Source organism: Sturnira hondurensis, unplaced genomic scaffold (genome assembly GCF_014824575.4).
Source record: "Sturnira hondurensis isolate 20B ecotype Veracruz unplaced genomic scaffold, ASM1482457v3 Scaffold0001872, whole genome shotgun sequence".
NCBI lineage: Eukaryota > Metazoa > Chordata > Mammalia > Chiroptera > Phyllostomidae > Sturnira > Sturnira hondurensis.
Genome location: NW_028074503.1, coordinates 35,056,847 through 35,080,313, shown reverse-complemented (window position 1 = coordinate 35,080,313; position 23,467 = coordinate 35,056,847). Strand labels below are relative to the sequence as shown.

The following is a 23,467-nucleotide window of genomic DNA, read 5'->3' as shown; positions in this document are numbered from 1 at the left end:
TCTTTTTATTAGTAGTAACAATTTGACTTTTTCACTGCATGGCAGTGATATTCAACACATTATTAAATTATTAAAATTAGTTGTTCAAGACATCTTCTGGTATTCTCCCAAATACATAGAAAAAAGTATTACTTACTACAGAGTAATACATTGTACCTTGAGCTTTCAGAAAAGTTAGGAACTTAGGATTGTATTTCGTGATTAACATAAAATTTCAGAGAAGCCATCACTTTGAAAAAGGGCATATTCATAAGTGATGAGACATGAAAGCCGGAGATTCACAATTATTAGGAGCTTATTGCAGGCTTTCCTCTCTATGTCAAAATAATTTAGATATGCAAAAAAACATACAACCAATGTTACCTATGTCCTAATAACCTTTGTTTGTACATATAAAATTAAGAATTATATTAATGCTATGAGTGGTAAACAGATTCACTTTGCTTTGAAAAAATAAGAGTAATGAGCATAAGAATAATAAGTATATTTGAGAATTGGGCAAAATATGCCTGGTGATAGAATTTAATCTTAAAAGTAACATTATACCTTATTTAACACAATAGAGGGATCACACACAATTATTAACGTCAGGAATGACAGACAGGCAAGAAAATAAAATCATTATAATAGAAGTGTCTCTTTGGGCATGTCTGGAAACTAAAGGATCTGTCTTTTCACTTGCAGTTGAAATATGGGATAAACAATGAAAACAACAATTACCAGTACAAGCTTTTTGGAGAGGGAGCTGGAAGTGCTTTTGTCATTGATGAAAACACAGGTGTCTTATATGCAGTACAGAAGCTTGATCGAGAGGAACAGGAGCGCTACACCCTGAGAGCCCAGGTCATAGACACCACTACTGGAAGGGCAGTGGGCCCCGAGTCTGAATTTTCCATCAGAGTTACAGACATCAATGACAATGAACCGAGGTTCCTAGATGGACCGTATGAGGCCATTGTACCAGAGATGTCTCCAGAAGGTATTACATATTAATTTACATCAGGCATATATTAATAATGAAAACAGATTTAAGATTTTGAGCATATGCTTTGGAAGTGGGTTATTTGAAAATTCTACATTTGTGCTTTCTTCTATAAGCATGTTAAGTTAAACATTTGAAAAATGAATCTACTAAAATTTTGTGAATATTCCTAAATTATTTGTCTTGTTAAAATATGTTCTCAGTCTTCAAAGCAATAAGGAAAAGTTTAAACGTGTTTATTTGAGAGAAATGTTTAAACGTGTTTATTTGAGAGAAAGTGTAAACATGTTCACTTACTAGTTTCTTCAAAATGAAACTTTATTTTCCAAGAGAAGTATACTTTTGTATTTTAAAGAGGAAAAGTGGTCAACCTTAAAGGTATGCAGAAGAAAAATAGGAGTAAGTTTATAAGACAAAAATTCTCTGTGCATCAAAATTGTGAAATGTGAGGACTAAACTCAAAACAAATTGTATGAATACTTCTGTGGAGCTGTCCATGCTTTCAAGTTTTTTTTAAACCCTATGCAACTTTTATAACTATTTTAAATGTAATACATGCAGAGTAGAGTGCTTTTCCATGAGATATAAGAATTGACAACCTCAGGAATCAGAAATATCTTTACAATAGGGGGAAATTATAGTGGTTATGTAAAATTAGTCCACTCGCTCACTGAGTGGACTGAAATTTTCTGAGTCAGAAAATTTTGATGACACAATATGTAATAAAATTTAATTGATATAATTCACTAATATGTGATGAACTGATATGTGATCCAGTTATGGTCATTTAAAATGTTTCCATGCTCAAGAACTGTTTTAACTGAGTGTTTGATTCATTGGCCAGTGAGGGTACAAACTTCCGGTTATGAGATGATTCAATTCGAGGGATGTAATACACAGTACGGTAGCATTAACAGGATTGTGTTATACACTTGGAAGTTGCTAAGAGAGTAGATCCCAACTGTTCTTTCTATGAAAACAAAATTGTGATTATGTCAGGTGTTGGAGATGTTAACTAATCGTATTGTGGTTATCATATCTCACAGTATATGCATGTCTCAATCATCAGGTATCTTAAACTTATTGAACATTACATGTCAATTACATCTCAATAAAGCTGAAATCAACTTCACGTTAAGAATATTTATCATTAACATGGCACAAATATGTCATAATGTAGAGCCATTATAAAAAGGAAATTAAATGAAAGATTTATGAAAAAATATATACAGATTTCAATGTTTTTCATGAATTGTAATAAGCATTATGTGTAGCAGAGATTTTCCAGAAATATAAAAATCTTTGTTTCTTAAAATACATCAAATGTGAAAATTAGATCTTACGAAACATATTCCTTTGTACACACGAATTGAAATTGATGGGTACTATGATCGATTGTTCTTTGTGTCCTTTATGAATATATTATTATTTATTAAATACAAACCAATTTATTTTATTTAAATTCCCTTATATTATTAAAAGTAGAGATGTAAAAACTGCAACTGAAGAATAATTAGAATGACCTAATTTTCAGGTGATTGTGGACAGAAAACAAAATTACTTAAAGACTACGTTGCACATTTGTGTTGACAAGAGGGAAATGCCATCTGTTTCTTGAGTGTCGCATGAAGGTCCTAGGTTGTAAAGTAGCTTCATCTCAGATATAAGCAGGGATGGGCCAATCAATACTTGTAAATAACTAATAAGCCTTATACTAACAAAATTAGTTCTCAGTGTCAAAAAATGTGCAGATGCATGGATTAAACCATTATGCCCATCATGCATTTAATTTCTGAAAATTGCCTTTTTACTAGATCATCTAATAGCTTATATCTGCTTTTGTTACCAAAATCACACAATCAGGCTGTAGGTCAAAAGAATATTATTTACTGTGAGTTTGAATTTGACCACTAGACAAGTCCACATTGGATTTAAAACAAAAATATTACATACAAAAGTAAATGAGTCATTTTGAAATCTACAGTTGAAAGCTTGGCATTCAAGCATGTTATTATACTGTAGTATGCTGTTTATATAGAATTCTGTAATAAATGCAAACTTTACATATATGATGATCTGACCACAAGTTGCTGACTTCTCTGTTGCTTACATGATATTTAACTTAGCCACCAGAATTTATCACTGTTTTGCATTTTTATGTTTGGATGCCTCCCCAAAATAATGAGAAGATAAAGCATTCTGTGTGAAATATGAGACACCACCTTCTAATACAGTTTTGTTACTAATATTAAACAACATTTGGGTGAGAATCATTCAGTCCTCTGTAATTCTTCTGGCTTGTACTAAAATCCGTATAAATCAACACTGACAGAGTTATACTATTCTTACATCAGATTCTACTTTCAATGGGTAAATAGGTCTAAAGTGTTGAGGATATAATTGATGCTATCAATAATGCTTTCACCCTTCAAAAATTTTATGTAGTTTTATAAGTTTTAGTACTTACCCGCATTACTACAGAAAGCATAATTTTTCATTCCTCATACATAATAAATGCTTTATATTAACATACCATTATTTCATTTTAATTTTCTATCTATGTCATAACAAATGAAAAATGATGTCAGCAAATGAAGATTCTGGAAGTACTAAAGCACGATTTTTCTTTCAAGCGCTTGGTGTGATTTTACTTCTTATGTGACCTACATAACAATGTGCTTTTGCAATACAGTGTGTCTAATAAAATAGGCAAAGTCAAATATCCTCTTAAATTTACTTTCATAAGGTTATTTTGAAAAATAAAATAGGCTCTTAAGATTCAGAAGCTAGCTAGGAAGATAAAACTGATTTTAAATTTGCATTTTTGAAAAAGTCTCTTAAGAGTAATTTTGGCCAACACTATCAACTATCATTGTGATAGTAGAACCTGGGATTGTTCTATTGAATATTACATTTGTATAATTCTGAGAGAACAATTTTTTGTAGTGAAACTCCTGTTCACTAAACAGAATAGAGAAAAAATGATTTAAGAAAAAATTTAGACAGGAAATGCAATTGTTTGCACTTACAAATAATGTCTGATGATACATACTATAAATTGTATTGGGTGTGAACCTTGGGTGGTAAACATACAATCCTGGTTTTTTCAAATTTTAATATTACTAGTAAGTGCATTACAATAAGCTAGAGTAAATTCAGTAGGTATCTACTTTTTACATGTATCTTCTTCCATGGAGTACAAGAAATAATGCGCTACAAAATATAAAGTTTTTATATGAAGAATTTCTTTGGATCGACAACTAACCATACCACAATTTTGACTACTATTCCTGAAGCAGCAAATAAGTAGTGTAGTTCTGGACACTAGGAATGGGAAATCACAATGGAAAGAAATTAAGTGAAGACAACGAGAACTCACAGGAGAAGTAAGGGATGTGTCCACAGAACAGTTAAAAGAACATCTTGCCAAATACTAACTGATTAAATTGATGGCTCCTAAGCAGGCTTTGTTGAAATAACTTCACAATCATTACAAGGATCGATCAATTGATCTACCTATCTAGATATAACTTTAATTTCACATTCTATATGTTTGAGGTATACAATGTGTTGATTTGATGTATTTATACATTGCAGTATGCTTACCACCAAATCACTGGCTAACATCTCCATCACGTCACATAATCATTACTTCTCTTGCAGTGAGACCATTAAGATCTCATCTTTCAGCAACTTTGGGGTTTATGATGCAGTATCTTGGATGATAATCACTATATGGTGCATTAGCTCTCCAGAACTTATCTTCTAAATGCAAGTTTCTGCTCTTTGACCAGTAACTCCCCAGTGCCCGCACTCTCAGCCCCTGGTGACCCGCCATCTACCGTCTGTTTTTATGTGTTGAGCTTTTCTAGATTCCACGTGTGATGTTATCTAGTTTTGTGTTTCTGGGTCTGACTTATCTTATTTATCATAAAGCTCTTAAGGTCCATCCATGTTGTCACAAATGGCAGGACTATATTCTAAAACACTTGAAATGAATTTGTGTACATTTTAAGTAGTTGTGCAATATAAAACAAGTGTTAAAAAACTAACATAAAAATACTGAACAAAGCCGGTGTGGCTCAGTGGATTGAGTGCCAGCCTGGGAACCAAAGGGCCGCTGGTTCAATTCCCAGTCAGGGCACATGCCGGGGTTGTNTGGGTCTGACTTATCTTATTTATCATAAAGCTCTTAAGGTCCATCCATGTTGTCACAAATGGCAGGACTATATTCTAAAACACTTGAAATGAATTTGTGTACATTTTAAGTAGTTGTGCAATATAAAACAAGTGTTAAAAAACTAACATAAAAATACTGAACAAAGCCGGTGTGGCTCAGTGGATTGAGTGCCAGCCTGGGAACCAGGGGGTTGCTGGTTCAATTCCCAGTCAGGGCACATGCCAGGGTTGTGGGCAGGTTCCCCAGCTGGGGGCTTGTGACATTTCGTGCCTTCTCTTTCTTCCTCCATTCCCCTCTGTCTAAAATGAAGTGAATAAATTCTTAAAAAGAAAAACAGGAAACAGTACAAAGACATTCATAGAATTAAGGTCCTTGGTAAAGTTTCAACAACTTGATAACCAAAGAATACAAGGATTTTCTAGTAGAGTTTCTTGGTTTCTAAAATTAGATTATAATGAAAAAAATCCTGGTATTTGTTGCAAAGAAAATCACATAGGCTACTGGGCATTGTGCTATTATGTTACCAGTCTTACTGATATAGCACATCACAAATCCATAAATGAGAATTTTGAAGAAAATCCATAATGCTAGATTCCATAGGGATAATAAAAAACTTAGTACTTTTAAAGAAATTTAATTTGAGCATTAATTTTAAATGTACAGTACTTAATTTTTAATATCTTAATTGATTACTACTGAATTTTAATGCCAAACACTAATCAATATCTGGTAGATTTTGCGTTGTACTTCAAAAAGTTTTTGAAACAACAAGGTAGTTTACAGAAGGGAATTCAAAAGCAAAAGAGTTATGCCCATCCTCAGTTTGGTACTTCTCAAGTTCATTTTAATAACCTTTATTAATGTTCTGCCAACATTCTCCAATTTTTTGTTACTGATCACAACATAATTTTTGAAGAAATGTTTTTTCAATTTTTTTCATTTCTCTGCTAATAACATACCTTTGAAAAATCTGAGTTACACGTTGTCATGGATTGGTCAATGGTTCATTTAATCATGTCATAGGTCTACTCAAAAATCTACATGGTGTATGGGAATTGGAGCCAGTCTGTATGAGGTTGTATTCTCTTGTCTGTACAGAAATATATTACATAGTATTCAAACTCAGAACAAAGAGGTATGCTAGTATTCGACTGTATATCATCATCGTACTGGCTAAGAAAGAAAGCTCTACAGAACTGAATTGATTGTTCAGTCATACCAGAGTGAATTTCTTGGAACTGTTTACTTTCCCTTCAGAGACGTCCATCATCCAGGTGACAGCAAGTGATGCTGATGACCCTTCCACTGGCTACAATGCTCATCTCGTGTACAGTTTGCTGCAAGGCCAACCGTATTTCTCCATTGAAGCAAAAACAGGTATTTTCAATCAAAGTGCAATTCTATATAATTCTCAGTAGGCGAATATAATAGCAAAAACATTCAGCTTACAAACATGCTGTAAAGCAGACCTACTGTTACACAAATAAATAGGTTTTATTTTAAACACAATCATGTTTAGTCTTTTAGCTCATCTTTTTAAGGTTGAAAGACTGGTTTTTACACATTCATACTGCACATGGTTAGTGTATGGGAAATAAGACATATGTAAGGATTCTTGCTAATCAATTAGAAAATGACAGATTATCCGGTTGAAAATATGGGAAAAAGAACTTTACAAGCAATTGACAAAAAGCCTACAAGCACATTAAAAATGCTCACCTCGTTAGTCATCGCAAAAATGCGAACTAAAACCACAATGAGATACACCTGCAAACCAAACCAGACTGACTAACGTGAAGCACGCATTTGCAGCTAGATGTAGCAATGGAGAGGAGGCATTCACTTCCAAAAACTGATTTTTTTTTTGCAGTTTGTCTGTTTTTTATTTAGATGTTAAACTTGAATTTCTAAAATTGCTTTTCTAATTTTCATTAATTAATTGAATATTTTATAAAATAAATGGGACATGTTTCTTGTTTCTTAAATATGTACATTGAATATTTAAGAATGATATGACACTATTTCATTTTACAGACACTGATCGCCATGTCCAAAACAAAGGTTAAGCCCATATGAATCTTGCCTTTCAGAGCTTACAGTTTCTAAAACTGGAAAGAGAAAACCCATACAAGTATGTAACTACCTGCCAAGAATGTGGCAAAAGAAAGGAACATTTATGCTGGTTAATAAAAGGCAAATTATTTTTCTATCTCGGTGACATGAAAAGCTTAAAAGAATGAAAACATTTAGGTGGACCTTCAAACACCTCTTACTGATTCATTCAACTAGCAGATTATAAATGTCTCGGCCTTTATCAATCAGGGCTTCTTGGGAGAGATTCTGAAAAATAGAACTCAAGTGACTATATTTGTAATTCTGCCAAGCACAGGGCCTAGCCTCTATTATTCTGGGAGCACAAGACAAAAACTACATGCTCGTACATGCAGTGGATTCCTTAAGACATTATGTTTTAATTCCCTGACGCGATCTCGGTTGAGAAGGGTTGAATGTGTGACAGGCATGGTCCTAATGCTGGATTTAGGACATTACAACCTAAAACAGCAACATGGAGTCCTCTCCTGGAACTTACAAATGTAGATTAAACATGTGCATGCTCACAAATACATATACTCAGCTTGTGAATGTTATTGAGTGAAACAAACATGACCCAATAAGAGAAAGAAAGTGAGGACTGAGTTATACTGTGTGGTCAAGACAGAACACACTGGAATGGGAATGCAGAGCAGAGCCTATGGCCTAGTGCTAGAGAGTCCAGGGGTGTTCCAGGTCCCGGGAAGAATGTGTGGGGTGTTCCCGAGATGGAAGAGTGGTGAGCTCTCAGATTAGAGGCCCCTGTGGAAAAGCACAGAGCAGGAGAGTAGAAAACGATGTATCTGAACAATAGACTTATACTGGGTCATACTGGAGCTTCTTGACCATTTCGAAGCATTATCTTTTACTGCTTTTTTCCCCCAACCATCACTGTTTTTAAAAAAATGTATTGAGCAACTTAGGGAAAGCTATGAATTGCATTAATGGAGGCAAGGTGGAGTGGGCAGCAAGAAAAATGAGAGCCTCCAAAAAAATGAAATTGTAAGTTTTGGAGTCTATGAGAGGGTCTGGGAATATACAAGGTTCAGCAGAAAGAACACCTCAGTGTGGCTGGTAGGGTATGTGGATGTCATGCAAAAGATAGACAGCTATTTGAACATTTCACCTAAAATGCCCTACAGTGTGCTTGAGTGGGACATTGTTATATCACAGAATGACATGCTTGTGGTTTTGTAATAAATATTTTGTAATAAAAAGGGTGCTATTTGTGCCAGACCCTGTATATTCTTTGTTCAGTCTGAAGGAGAGAAGAAAAGTTCATAAAGTAGACGAAGTTCATGGAAGCCCCCACACCCAGGGAGCAAAGGTCTCTATGTTCCTCTCACGGCTTCACTGGCCTCTGGACCTTTGGATGCATCATATGTGCCAGAAGCTCTAATACTGTTTTCCTTTGCTAACATGAAACAATTCTCTCTTGAGTCACACATTGGGAGGTAATAGCAGCACCTCTTTAATATAGTCAATGGTTTTCATACTGACTCCCATTCTAGATTATAATTGTGAAATACCCTATCTACAATTAAAATCCTGTCACAAGGCCGTCTATTTTATTATTTTAAAAATAGCTCATGTCATAATTTTTCTGATGAAGGCTGTTTTTCCAGATGCATTTGAGAAGTCTCTTTCCTGTGTCTTTGTTAAGTGTCCCCAAATCTTCAGGACTGCATTCCCCTAGAAACCGCTGAAATCTTTCCCAGGCTTTATTCAGCGATGATGTTTTTGCTAACTGATTTTCTAGAAAGTGGTCATGCATTACTGTATTTATCATGGTTCGTCTTGAGTTTGAGCATTTGTGCATATGTTCATCTTTATTGGTAGATTATGAGTAATTATTTTTGACAGTTAACTCGAGACTTATCTTGCAAACTCATTGCAAAACACATTTTACTCGATATTTCAACCATAGTGAACACTATAACACGTTAAACTCTGAATTAAAAATACCAAATAAATGGTACAGATATATGATTTCACATAGTTTATCCAAGTGAAAGAAAGCATCTGTATCAGACATATATCTTGAAATTATCTTCTATTTAAAGTTGTGTAAGGCAGAGCTGATAGATTGCAATAATATAGTCTAACATCCGTTCAAAAGTTATTCCATGATACGTATCATAATTATGTTTCAAAAACCAACCTTTCTTTATACATCAGGACTCAAAATAGACATCACAGGTGCACAATATTTTTTACATAAATTTGGTGTTGTAATTTACACATTTATCCATAATAAACTATCTTATGCCAAGTGAAGAAGAAAAGTTAATTGTAGCACACTAATATTATACTAGAGAAGATAGCAGAAAATAGTTGATGTAAAAATAAGACAGTCTTCTTTTGTGCCCATGGGTTATCATAAAATGGGGTTTTATTAAAGGTCTACTAGTTCTTAATGTTGTGATGACACACTAAAATTAAGGCAGAATTGTTTAATTTATGATTATTATTACTTTTTCTCTGGAGCTGTATCTAGCACATTGTGGTGATTTGAAATGTGTCAGAAGTATGATTATATGGTTGAAATCTTAAAAAATAACTAGGAAGGTGCCATGGTTAATAGAATTATAATTGGAGTTTATCACATTTTTAAAGGTATTATAAGAATATCTTCTAAAATGGACAGAGAACTGCAAGATGAGTATTGGGTAATTATTCAAGCCAAAGACAAGATCGGCCTGCCTGGAGCTCTGTCAGGAACAACGAGCGTATTAATTAAACTTTCTGATGTTAATGACAATAAGCCCACGTTTCAAACAAGTAAGTAGAAAGCACCTTGAATTTTTATTGCAGCGTCATTTTAAGTATGCTGAGTACATGTGCAGTTGTTCGTTTGCATTCTAAGAGCGCTGCTACAGCCCTAAAATGACATAAAATAAATTTGATGGTTCTAATTGTGATTATTTTCACTAGCGTGAAAAGTCAAATACAAATGAAAGAGCAATATGTTCTTTTTCGATTGCTTTTGTAACCAATCACCACCAACTTCATGTCTTAATGTAAATTGGTTACCTTAAAGACGTCTGGTACAGGGGTCAGCAGGTCAAGTCAGACCAACCACGTAGGGGCTGCCTTCCTTCCTCTGAGCTCCAGGGCAGGACCCGTTTTCTCGGATTTGGGTGTTGGCAGAATTCAGTTCTTAATGTCTGTAGATTCATGGTCTCTGTCCCCTGGATGACTGTCAACTGGAGACCACACCCAGCTCCCAGAGCCCTTTCTGGGCTTTGTGCAGAGCCACGTATCTTAGAGGCAGCAAAGGCTGCCATGTTATATCCCCTCTCTCTGTCGTCACGCTGACCCTCAGTTTTACCTCTTCTTCTGCTTTAAGGACACAGGCGATTACATTGGGCCCCTTTGGAGAGACCCATCTCCACAGTCAATGTCAGCTGATTAGCAACTTCAATTCCACCTAAAACCTTACTCCCCTGTTGCATGTTTTCAGGGGTATTAGGACACACATGCCTTTGGGAGTCATTCTTTGACCTCTGACCAGTAATGATCTAAAATGAGTATCTCTTATTTTTTATTTTTGTAGCAAGAATAAATCAGAATTTCTTTTGACATTACAAGGAGGAATTTATTTTCTATGGAGCTTCTTTTTCAGGGGTTTCTGTCTTAGCTACAGAAATAAATTTGCAAGCATTTCCAGAAATCATGAGCAATTATCATGATGGAGGGAAAATGGGATGAGCATGGAATGAAGAAAGAAGTAGACCAAGCAGACACACACGTGTGACATGGCGTTGACTCTGCTCAGTGGAGCTACTTTGTGCCAGGCCCAGGGTTGTCAGATTTTTCCGGACCTTTGAGAAATACTAGAATTCTGAATATTTACTCCCTGTGCTATCATCCAATTTGAAGTTTTATTAGTTTGAAATGTAGCCACTGTTATTATTTTCAAATAGAAATTGTGAATATTGGGTGTACGACATGATGTTTTGAAAGAGTTCTGGTAAGATCATCACTGTGGTCAAACTAACTGATGTTCCATCTGTGCACAGGTCGCTTGTGTGTGTGTGTGTGTGCATGCTGAGTGCACTGGGGTCTACTCCCTCTGCAAACTGAAACTATTTAATATAGCTGTGCTAACTATAGTCACCGCACCCTACATTTCTAGAACTCATTTCTAGATTTCTAGGGTGTAGTCACCTTGCATAATTGCAGCGTTTGTACCCTGTGAGCTACATCTCCTCATTCCTTTGTGAGCTTTTTTTTTAATAGAATTTAGACAATGGAGTAGCAATGTGTGACCTTCACCTTCATGCTACGAATGGTATAGTGTTTGTGACTCTCTCCACATGTGAATATATCCCTATAGGCAAGAAGACATGTCTAATGAAATCCAAAATGCCCAGACCTTTATCAAATAATTGGCATATAAGCCAGGCAGTGAAAGACAAATACCGTGTGATCTTACCTTTAATAGGAAGCTAAAGAATAAAACAAACAAGCAAGTAAAATATAACCAAAGACACTCAAATAGAGAACAGGCTGACAGTGACCAGAGGGGAGAGGGGAGGGAATTTCAGGGGAAAAGGGAGAGGATTTATAGGAACTAGTATAAAGGACACGTGGACAACAACTAAGGGGAATGGAAATGGCAGGGAGGTAGGGAGCACGGGGGAGTGGGCTGGGATGGGAGTAAAAGATGGAAAACTGTACTTGAACAACAATTAAGTAAAATTAAAAAAGAAAACATAGAAAAATAGTGGCTGAATTCATTGAATAAATCTAGTCTATTTCACCAGATTAATTTGTTGGCAATTTTATATTGTGTGATCAAATAAACAAGTCTTTTTATTTTCCAACAGTGAAATAAACACTGCAGCACAGTTACACTATTTCCTTAAAGAATAACACGTTAGCAACTTTAAAATAACATTTTCACTTAAAAAAATAAGGGAAAGTTTTTCAAGGTGATCTGTGAAGTGGCTAAAACAAATAAGAACACTCCTGAGGAAATCAATCATCTCCTTAAAGAAAATTATGTTACATGGTCTCCTTTTTAATAATAAGAAGTTTCATTCTTTAGAATAATAAAATACATTATTATTTCCTCCATTCTTGTATAAATTAAAAAATAATAACATAAGACTGACTAGTCTTTTTCAGTTTTAGGCAAGATACTTCTGAAAACAAGGAAAAGAGCTGAGTTATTTCTATTTATTATCTGTGTTTCAAATATAGTTACTGTTATATTATTGTGGCTAAACAATAAAGTCATCCAATTTAAACATAGTGTTTCTACTACATCCAGTTACCAAATTTTATGGGTCTAACTTTCTTCTTCACTTCCACTAAGTAAGTCTAATAGTTGACAAACTATCAGATAGTCTAATAGTTTAACAGTCTAATAGTCTAATAGTTAGTAGTCTAATAGTAAGTCAAACTTTCTAAGTCATACTTAGAACTCAACTGTAGCTCATAGTTTCTCCTATCGTTAACTCATGCTTACATGTTTTCAGTTATTTTAGGTATAAGCATGCTTAAGTGAAATTGAAAAACTTTTTATCAGATTTAATGTTGATTCATTGAAGTGTACAATAAAAATGCATCATTGAATATCGAGAAGGTTTTTTATAAGTAGAAATTTGGAAATTATATGTACTGGTAATAGGATTTACTAAGATATTTAAGAGACCATAATAGATGCTCAAATAAATTTTGGAAGAATTGTGCAGATGGTAAAAACAAAGAAAGTGTATGTATGTGTACGTGCATATGTATCAGTTGACTGGGTGTCACTGTCCAACTCCCAGTTAAGGCACATGCCTGGGTTGTGGGATCAGTCCCAGATTGGTCAATGCTTCTCTCCCTCTTTTTCCCCCCACTTTTTCTCTCTCTCTAAAAACAAATAAAATCTTAAAAGAAAGAGAAAAGATGGTCATGGGTTTCCCTAGGGTCCATAAATAAAGGGTGCCATAATTGGGAGATTCTTATGTTTATTATTTATATGAAGTATCTTGAATTTTGTTTTTGAAGGTTTATACCGCATGAACGTCTCCGAATCTGCACCCATTGGCACTTCTATAGGAAAAGTCCTGGCCTATGACAATGACATAGGAGATAATGCAGAAATGGAGTACATCATTGAGGATGACTCACAAACATTCGATATCATCACTAATCATGAGACCCAAGAAGGCATAGTTGTATTAAAAAAGGTAGATATATTAAAAGTATTTGCCTTGCAAATAATGCAAAATCAAATCAGAAATACACATGATTATTTTGTGTAGCCAGTTAGTTTTGAAATGGGAACCTGTGATTTGTTTATGGTTTAGGGAGACAAGGAATTTAGAGATGTGATTTTGTTATTACAGAGCTTCTTGAATTATATGTAGAATTAAAAAAAATATTTTCAGTAGAGGACAAACTTTATGAAAAGATCTTAAATGAAAAAAATAATTCTTAATTCCATAAAATCCCCAGAAAAGTATAATTTTAAACCTAAATTAAAAATATAGTTAGTATCCCAAAGCATTTTGTAATAAATATAAATAACAAAATACGAATAGGGATTTACTGTGCAACTGCTTCATGATTCTATCAGAGGGATCCAGGTAGATAAAAAGTAAAACCAATATGCCATTTATGAGTACAGAAATGTACACCTGAAACCTATAAAATCTTATTAACCAATGTTACTCCAATAAATTAAACTAAAAGGAAAAATATAGAACAGAACAACTTAAGGGAGAACGGTCAAACCTAACTGAAACCGAGGTAAGGCAACAACAAAATCTTTCTTGTTCTAAGTGATGCCTCGGGTTACTAAAGCCATTTCTTCCGCGTCCACTGTATTTCTTTATAGAAAGTGGATTTTGAGCAGCAGAACAACTACCGTATTACAGCAAAAGTTAAAAACCCCCGTGTCGATGAGCAGCTCCTGAAATACCACGCTGAAACTTCCGCCACGATCATTAAGGTCCAGGTGGGAGACGCAGATGAACCCCCCGTCTTCCACCTCCCGCATTACCTGTTTGAAATCTCCGAAGGAAGCCCGCAGGGGTCGTTAGTGGGGACGGTCTCTGCCACAGATCCAGATCAGAAGAGCTCGCCTATCCGGTATGTCCGCAAGGCCAACTTTGCAGGAATGAATGCGTGGACACAGACTGGCTTAAATATGCGATGTTAGGCCTATGAAACAAGGATGTGACCGTGTTTATCTATATAGTACTTAAGAGCCTCATTATTGGTTAGAAAGCCATGAAATAAGCAAATGCAAACATGCAAGAAATAAACAACCACCATCTAAAATTGGATGCAACCGTCTCTATGAGTAGGGGTAAGAAGGTGAAGGAGTCCTTGATGACGTCCAGTTAAGGAAGACACAAAGCCCATCCAAATGTGGTTCAATTTTAATAGTATTTAATTAAAATTATATTCGGAAACTGATAAAGCATTTTTCAGCTTTGGCCAGTTGGCTGAGCTGGTTGGAGTATCCTCGCACCCACCGAAAGCATGTGGGTTTGACTCCGGCTCAGGGCACCTGCCTGCGTTGGAGGTTTCTTCCCCCATCCTGGGGCTTACCAGGCAATCCCATCAACGTTTCTCTCTTCCATCACTGTTCCTCTTTCTCTCTCTCACTCTAGCTCTCTCGCTGTCTCCCTTACCCTCTCTCTAAAAATCAATAAACATACTTGCAGGTGAGGATGAAAATAAAATTGAGAAAGTTTTTTATAGGATACCACTTAAATGAGTAAAAATGGAGTAAGTCTAATCAGAAATAAATTTCTGTTACTGGTCAACAGTATTTGCCATACACTAGACTACTATATTCACCCCATTTTCTTCTTTTGTAATATGTGAATCACGGGTCTGGTTAGACATAAGAACAGAGTCCGTTACACGTCCCCTTCATCTTGTATTTACCACAACCTCCCATGTAGATGCTGCCTCCGCTGTGCGCTTTGCAGAGACTGCAGATTCGAAGAAGGAGCTTCTTTAACTCTGTGACAGAGAGATGCTCCCATTTTCCCACTCTAATTACTAATCATAAAAACTGCTTTCTAATAGGTAGATATAGTTCCTGTTTAGTTATAGTAATCTTAGGAAAAACTGTAAGTGTATAAATGATATATATGTATCATTATAACCCAGTAAATCAGTTGTTTAAATTTTTGTAGTATATTTATTAACTTGTTGTTCTTTTTAGAATGCTTAAGAATATCTAATGTTTTTCATGCATACAGTTTACTTTTAGAGAGAGGGGAAGGGGGGGAAACAGAGAGAGAAAAACATTGAGGTAAGAGAGAAACAGTGATTGATTGTTTCTTGTATGCATCCCATCCTGGGATTGGACCCACAACCCAGGAATGTGCCCGGACCGGGAATCGAACCTGTGACTTTTCGCATTGCAGAATGATGCCCAACCAACTAAGCCACACCAGTCAGGGCTACCTAATATTTTTAAAATGCTTTAATGACTCCACTGTTCATTATATTATCATTTATGATAATTAAGTGTTGAAAACAATTTAAATGTTGAATTTTGTTGATGTAAATAAGGCAATGAGTGATGATTTACAACAATGTTTATGAACATTGATTTAAAAACATAGTATGATTTTAAGAGATAATACAAAATTATTAGAGTTGTATGTTTACTACAAGTAAAAATGTTAGGTATATATGAGGCAAGTGAGTGAGACAAATATTAATAGATGTCATGCACTTGAAAGTACCACTTCTGGTGGTTACTTACCTTATTTTTTACCAAAAAATATTTTTTACTAACAGTTTTCATTTTTATACTGAAATTAATTACTTTTAAAAATAGTTTGTGAGCACCTAGTAACAAAAATATATTTCAATGCCTTTTCTGGACATTTTTTCATTTAGAAGTATCTTTTAAATAAAATTACTTTTCAGCTTTTTCCCATGAAATATAGCAAATGTTCAAAACATATCATGGAAACAAAATTAAATGTATATATACTTGGCTTGCATGTGGGTCCGTTTCTTCTGAGAAACGGGAATAGAACTTTTGTAGTTGTACAAACATTAAGAACAAAATCTATAGGCATCTGGAGATGGAGTCATGGAAGAATCTTTTGTTTACATAATTTTGGCAGGGGCTGTGAGCAATGAGAAAACATTGCACCATCACATTTTATTAGTCCAGCTTTTTAAAAACTTGATTTATTGGGCATGACGCTGGTTAATGAGACTCTCTTGGTTTCAAGTGTACTGTTCTATGATACATGATCTTCATGTTGCATTGGGTGCCCACCACCCAGAGTCAACTATTTAGCTCCCACCCCTATTGTCCTTTGCTCCGCCCTGCCCCCTTCCCCTGGAAACCGCCATAATGGTGCCTGTGTCTGAGATTTATTTGGTTCATTTGTTCTTCTTGTCTGTCTGTGTGTTGCTTTCAGTTTCCAAATTCAACATTTCAATTGTTTTATAACATATGAGTGAAATCATGTGGTTCTCAACTTTTTTCTGTCTGACCTGTTTCGCTTAGCATGATAGTCTCAAGATCCATTTATGTTGTAGCTAATGGCAGCATTTCATCTTTCTTATGGCTGAGTAGTATGCAGTTGAATATATTTTTAAAGAAATGGAGAGGCCATAAAAGGCAATGTGAAGTGAACTAAAGGTTCACCTTTTAAGCATCAAACATTTACATTCTAAGCTTCTTAGCTGAGGCTCTTTAAAATGTATTTCAGGCGTGTTTCCTATCCTAAATGTTTGTATTGACTATTACTTAAAACGTTACTGCTCACAGAAGATCATAATTTTTAAAACTTTTACTTGGAAATAATCTTTAACTTTTACTTGGTTTTATTTTGACTGGGTATTATAGAAACTGGATATTCTAGATATTTCATATGAAATATTAACTGGTAAAATGCTATTTCATGTGTCAACAAATAGCTTCAGCAGAAAATCTGACCACTTGTGGGCATGTAAGTAAATCACTTACAAAGGTTTAAAAGTGAGTAAAGTTGAAACTGAATTCCTCTAAAGCTTTATTCTCTGTAATTTCTACTTTAAATTGGAATACTAATCTACAAATTAGTGATATTTTTAGAAACCTGTCAACTGAAGATTAAAATAGTGCCATCTTTTATCATCCAATTATGCCAAACCTCATTGATGTCTCATCAAAGTCTTCCAGAATATTCTTGCAATGAGAAGCCCACCCCTAACCCTAGTTATTACTCTTCTTTAATTTTTATTATTAATCATTTGCACCCAGATAAGACATGCTGAGTACTTCAAAGGCTCCTTTCAGTGTGGAGTTGAAGATCATTTTCCAGGCTGTTCAGTATGCAAAACACATTTTATTCCTGTATTATTATTACTTATAAATTATATATTATATACATTATATTTTATATAAATTATTGTGTTATTTCCATACAAACAACAGTCAACCTGCCTTTGCCTTTATATACATAACAATGTGATAACAGTTAATAAATTTTCTTTCAGCAAACAAAAACAAATAATTTCTCACAGCTTGGCTATCAAGTAATTATAATATGATACACAGATTTATCAAGCAACTCTGTGTGTTGGAGTGAAACTGAAAGCAATCTAGGCTAATAATTTGTTTTATGTTGCTTCATATTAAAAAGAAAAGGATCACACGCATTCATTTTTATCTCCATTTATTTGCATTTCTCTTTATGTTGTAAATTACATTTTGCCATTTCCTTTTTAAACAAGTTACTCACTTATTAACATTCTCTCTTGAGAATGAATATGAGTTTAGATTGAGCAAACATCAGTTTAAACTTGAATCCACTTTAGTTTCTTTTTTTCCTATCTTTACTCAATTGAAATGCATAGATATATGTATATGTGTATCTCTCTCTCTCTGAGAATTGTTAGAATTTAATTAGCTATGTGGAGCACACCTTTAGCAACGTGTCTTATTGCTTTGAAAGTGTGTTGTACAGAGAAAAAACAAAATGAAGGGACACTCTTTTTTGGTTCAGGTATTCTGTACGCATCACCGGAAGCAGCGAGTTCTGCATTGATGACAATGGCACCGTCTTCACAGTCAGCCCTCTCGATCGAGAAATGAGTGCTTGGCACAACCTGAGTGTTGAAGCCGTGGAACAGTGTAAGTCTTCACCTGGGCACTGCACATCAGTTCACTGCAACGCCCGGGCATAGGGACAGAAGGTCGCTTACAATGTTATTGGAGTTAGAGTTAAATAGTTTATGCCAATTCATACATGTATATTTATTTCATTATTTTAAATTAACAGTGTCTGCCCATTGCTGCTGTTGGGCTTATAAATTGCTTTATCATTTACATTTCAGTAGTAGTAATAAACAAAGCACCTGCATTGTAGAAAACAGAGGATCACAAAAAAAGTGTCAGAAAAAAACGCCTGCCGCATGTGGTAGCTACCTGGAAGCATGAGGCACAACAGTCATGTGGACTGTGGGAAAGAGATGTTGTCCTGTGACATTTGCCTTCTCAGCAAATGAAGTTCATGGTGCTTAGTCTCTTTCCTGGAAAACTTCCCGAATTAAGCAACAAGCTATTTATGAGAATGTCAGCAAAGTTAGTAAAATGACTATCTTAAAATAAAGCTGTCAAGATATTAATATATGTATGTTTTAAATAGTTATGTCAAAAGTTTAATTTGAACAAAATTTTAAACAGAATTTTCGCAGAAAAAGAATAGAAACTTAAAATGAATTTCCTACTAATTTTCCTTTGATTTATTTGTACCTGGAATTCTTTTTTCACTGTACTTACTTAACCAAAAAAATTTTCTATGGGGATATGTTATATGTTTAAATCATTCAAAGATGCACCTTAAATTTGAAATCATTCCATCTCGAAATCTCTAGGAACACTTTATATTTTAATGTGCTATTTATCTGTTTTCCTAAATATAACATGATAGAGGAGAGCCTCAAAATAATTCTTAATGGCTTGTGTATTTCCTAAGAGCCATGGATTTGTGGTATATATTAAACTTGCAATTTATAATATTTAAGTAAATGAAAATTGCAATTTCTATCCTAATTGTAACTGATTCATTGGGAAAGATAGTTACAAACCAAATTTCCTCCCAACCCAGAAACCTTCCCTACGACAGTGGAAAAGAAACAGTTTTATCCCTGAAAGGCATGAAAGCAGAACGTGATGTGCATTCAAGGAAATCTGCTAAGAGATTGCCAAGACAGAAAGAACCTTCTCCCTTTGTACACCCAGGCAGGCATGGCCCATCACAGGCTGTTCTCAAGAGAAGCAATTACCAGCCTTCAAGTAGGAGGACTTCACATCACACGTCCCACACAGTTCCTTTTAAATTCACTAGGTAGTTGGATTGCCCACCTGAGTTTGCTAATTGACTTTCTCCAAATGAAAACCAAGCTTTCCGTTCCTTTATGACAAGAGGTAATTTTGCAAGTTGGGTCAAGGCCTTTGCTGGCGTTTGGCTCCTAGCCTCTCACAGAAAGTGGAAGGAAGGCTGCCCCCTGCTTGATGACACATTTTGAAGGGTCACCTCCCAATACTTGAGAAAGACAGAGCTGTGTTGGAAAGTTGGCAAGAGGACTTCTAACTATTAAAAGGCTTACATGCATATCAAATGTTCTAAGAGGAAGGAAAGACGGTCTTTTCCCTTACTTTTAACAGAGAGAATTGTCTCCTTATTTTATTTTATTTTATTTTATTTTATTTTTTAAAGATTTTATTTATTTATTTATCTTTAGAGGGGAAGGAGAGAAACATCAATGTATGGTTGCCTTTTGTGCGTCCCCTGCTGGGAGTTGGCCTGCAGGGAACCAGCCTGCAACCCAGGCATGTGCCCTGACTGGGAATCAAACCGCGATTCTCTGGTTCGCAGGCCCGCACTCAATCCACTGAGCTACACCAGCCAGGGCTTCCTTATTTTATTTTTTTAACATTTTATTTTTATTTTTGTTCATTATTGTTCAAGTTCAGTTTTCTGCCTTCTCCCCACCTCTCCCCACCACGCCAGCCCTCCCCACCTCCCTTCCCCATTTCTACCGCCCTTGTTATTGTCCATGTGTCCTTTGTAATCATTCATGTAAACACTTCACCCTTTCCCCCCATTATCCCCTCTCCTACCTTGTCATTGTCAGCCTGTTCTCCATTTCAATATCTTTGGCTATACTATGCTTGCTTGTTTATTTTGAGAATTGTCTCTTTAAAAAAGTCTTCACATTAAAAACTACAGTTGTCAATATAATGCTTTTACAGGAGCAAAAGAACCTATTGATTATAAATAAAAACATTAAGAGAAACGAAGTAACCTCCCTCTTCCTACTCTTTAATTGTGTATACCTTTCCAATAGCATGTTTAAATGAGAGAGAAGTGTTAAAATTAATGTTATACATATACAGAATGTATTATACCACATCTTGTTTTAATCATTACACAAAATATGCATATTACTTCTGATTAGTAGATAAAATAACATTTGACATTTATTGCTCCTTTATATGTTAAGAAATATTCTAAATGCTTTATGTATATTAATTTATTTAATCTTTATAACAGTTCTGGAAGTAGATACTAGTATCATTTACATTCTGCAGAGAATCAACTGAAATAAACAGTAGCTAAGTAATTGTCTCAAAATGAGAACTAAGATTAAAAGTCATTTTTAAAACTCATGATATTAATACATTTGTTACATTGACTCATTCGTTTTTAATAAGCACCCAGAATTTCATAGGATGGTTGCAATTTATTCTGCCAATTCCCTTTTGATACACAGTTGGGTTGTTTCCAGTTATTTGTGATGCCAACAATTCTAGAATAAATACATTGAATCTTATGCCCCTATATCCTGGTGCTCAGGCAGGATAGTGAGAAGCTAGGAAAGCTCCTTGGCAAGTGGAATGGGGAGATGGAGACAGATAGTTAAATAGCTGAGCAATTTGCAGCCAAATAATAAATCACGTCTTATCTCCCCTGACCAAGGACACTTAGGAGCAAATGGTTTATACATTCTAGACGGTGCTGGAGCTCACTTGCCTCGGTCCTGGTTCTTCTCCGGTGACATTCTTTGAAGGTGAAACCAACCGGAGAGTGACCCTGACCTCTCTGTGTGCTCATTTTGGTAAATCAGCATATTTATGGACATGCCTGGAAAGCTGATGAATATTCTATTAAGATTCTTTCCTGAGACCTCCCACAAAATTTCTGCCTTTACAGATAAAAACTCTTAAAAATAAAGGACCCAGTGCATACTCTTTCTCTCTCTTCATCATGCCTGTGCCTTCCCCCCTTCTTTCCTCAGGGATGTGCCTTTGCTCTATTTCCCCTAAGCTCTCAAAGTTCCCAGAAGACCTGTAACCAGGGGAACAGTGGGAAGTGGCCACTTATCCTGAGCAAACCCCTGAACCTGTCGCATTTGCCTCTGTAACTCGTTTCCCCGAGTCCCTGCAACCCAGCCAGCTCACACCTTCTGCCTCCCTGGCTTTCTTTCTAAAGGGCCAACACAGTGGCACTTAGGTTTGACTCTTCCTCGGGTTTCCAAAAGGCCACTCCGCCGAGGCTCCTTCTTGTTGCTGTGGTCTTGCCTCTTCTATCTTACGCCCTTTCCTTGTTTCATTGCCCCCAACTTTAATAAAGGTATTTTCAAAATCACCTGGACGGGTAGTGTGAAATATTTCCTCCATGAAGGCAAGGATTCACACATTTCAGACCTGGCAGGGGCAGACTTCAGGTTTCCCACACACATTACTGAGTCAAATATATACGTAATCTAGCTTTCACTGTCTGTTGCCAGATAAGGTTCTAGAACAGGTTTTCTTTCCCATTATTTCTCATCATTCCACCATCCCTGTTCCCTCCCCCCATATTGAACACCAGTTCCATGGACCAAATCATCATTCTCTACACTTTTGGTGAGCAAGAGCCTTTGTGACTGTTATGATAGAGCAGCATCTCTCAGCTGTGGGCTATCTTTGCCCCCTGGGACATCCGACCATGCTCGGGACAATTTTGAATATCGCAGCAAGTGAGGGGATTGCTACCATCATTGGGTTAGTATAGAGACCCCAAAATGCTGCTACCCATCCTACAATGCACAGGTAACCCCTCAAAACGGAGACTCATCCAGCCTAAAGTAGCCATAGCGACAAAGCCAAGAAAGCCTGGTTTGAAGTCACTTGAATTTTTCTCATCCGGGAATTCGTGGTTTGTGAATATTTCCACTGATTTGTCTTTTTCATGTCATGTGTCAGGATTTGAAAATGAGAGCTATTGACATTTCATCTTGTGATGCAAACACTTATCCAGACCAGTGTCGTTGGGTTTTGATTTGTCTTTTTGACATTGCTTTCTGCCATTTAAAAAGCGGATTTACCTGCATCTTCCAATTCTTTCATAGTTCTTGTATTTCTATTTCTTGGCTCATTAGGAACAGCCTCCCAACTCAATGAATGTATAAAACTTTACTTAGATATTACTTTCATTATGTTATTTTACCATGTATTTAGGTAATTATTTTGTGCCCTGCTTTGCTTTTAAAAACGGCACTGGATGGTGTTGTCATTAAGTGTACTTACTGGCGGCTTCTTAACTGCCTTTTACACTTCAGCTGTGACCTGAGGCAGGTCATTTAACTGTAATTGATGACACTAAACAGTTTCTCAATGTTCTTAACAGTCAAGCTGGGGAGGATAATAGCACACATATTCATCAGCATTGGATTAATGAGCACACATATGTTAAACACTTCCTGGATTTTAGGAAGATGTTCATATAACTATCTTTTTTTACTATAGTTTCTTATCAGCTCCTATGTGTACGGCAGGTACAAGGCACTTCCTAGAAACTGGTGGAGTCGAATGTGTGAAGAACATTCTTTTCTAGCCTGTATTGTTGACGAATATATGAACCATATGGAGAGGCTGTCCTGAGATAGCTTTTATTTAATGGAATTATATCACATACCCTCTAACACGCTTTTAATAAAATTTCCCCCTAGTGAAAGAATTAACATTGTTCGTTTTTATTCTGTTTATTGCAGACAATGTGGAACAGATTTCTTCCATTCCTGTATATGTACAAGTTCTTAATATCAATGATAATGCTCCTGAGTTCTCTGACAACTATAAGACTTACGTTTGTGAAAATGCAGGCTCTGGTCAGGTAAGACACTACCCAATTCCTGACAGATTAATTGCATGCTTTTATGCTGTGTGTTCTGTATAAGTTAAATTTCTTTTGAAAAAC

At 35.6% G+C, this 23,467-nt stretch overlaps 1 protein-coding gene across 3 annotated transcripts in view; it reads left to right on the top strand.

The window, feature by feature from the left end:
• Positions 1-23,467, top strand: part of CDH19 (cadherin 19) — a 48,438-nt gene that overhangs the window by 18,282 nt on the left and 6,689 nt on the right. For all 3 annotated transcript variants that reach the window (XM_037035588.1, XM_037035591.1, XM_037035595.1), the window contains exons 3-9: positions 685-979; positions 6,420-6,539; positions 9,870-10,034; positions 13,257-13,438; positions 14,089-14,342; positions 18,227-18,354; positions 23,262-23,383. In XM_037035588.1, the coding sequence (XP_036891483.1) occupies positions 685-979; positions 6,420-6,539; positions 9,870-10,034; positions 13,257-13,438; positions 14,089-14,342; positions 18,227-18,354; positions 23,262-23,383 (1,266 nt within the window). The remainder of the gene's footprint in view (positions 1-684; positions 980-6,419; positions 6,540-9,869; positions 10,035-13,256; positions 13,439-14,088; positions 14,343-18,226; positions 18,355-23,261; positions 23,384-23,467) is intronic.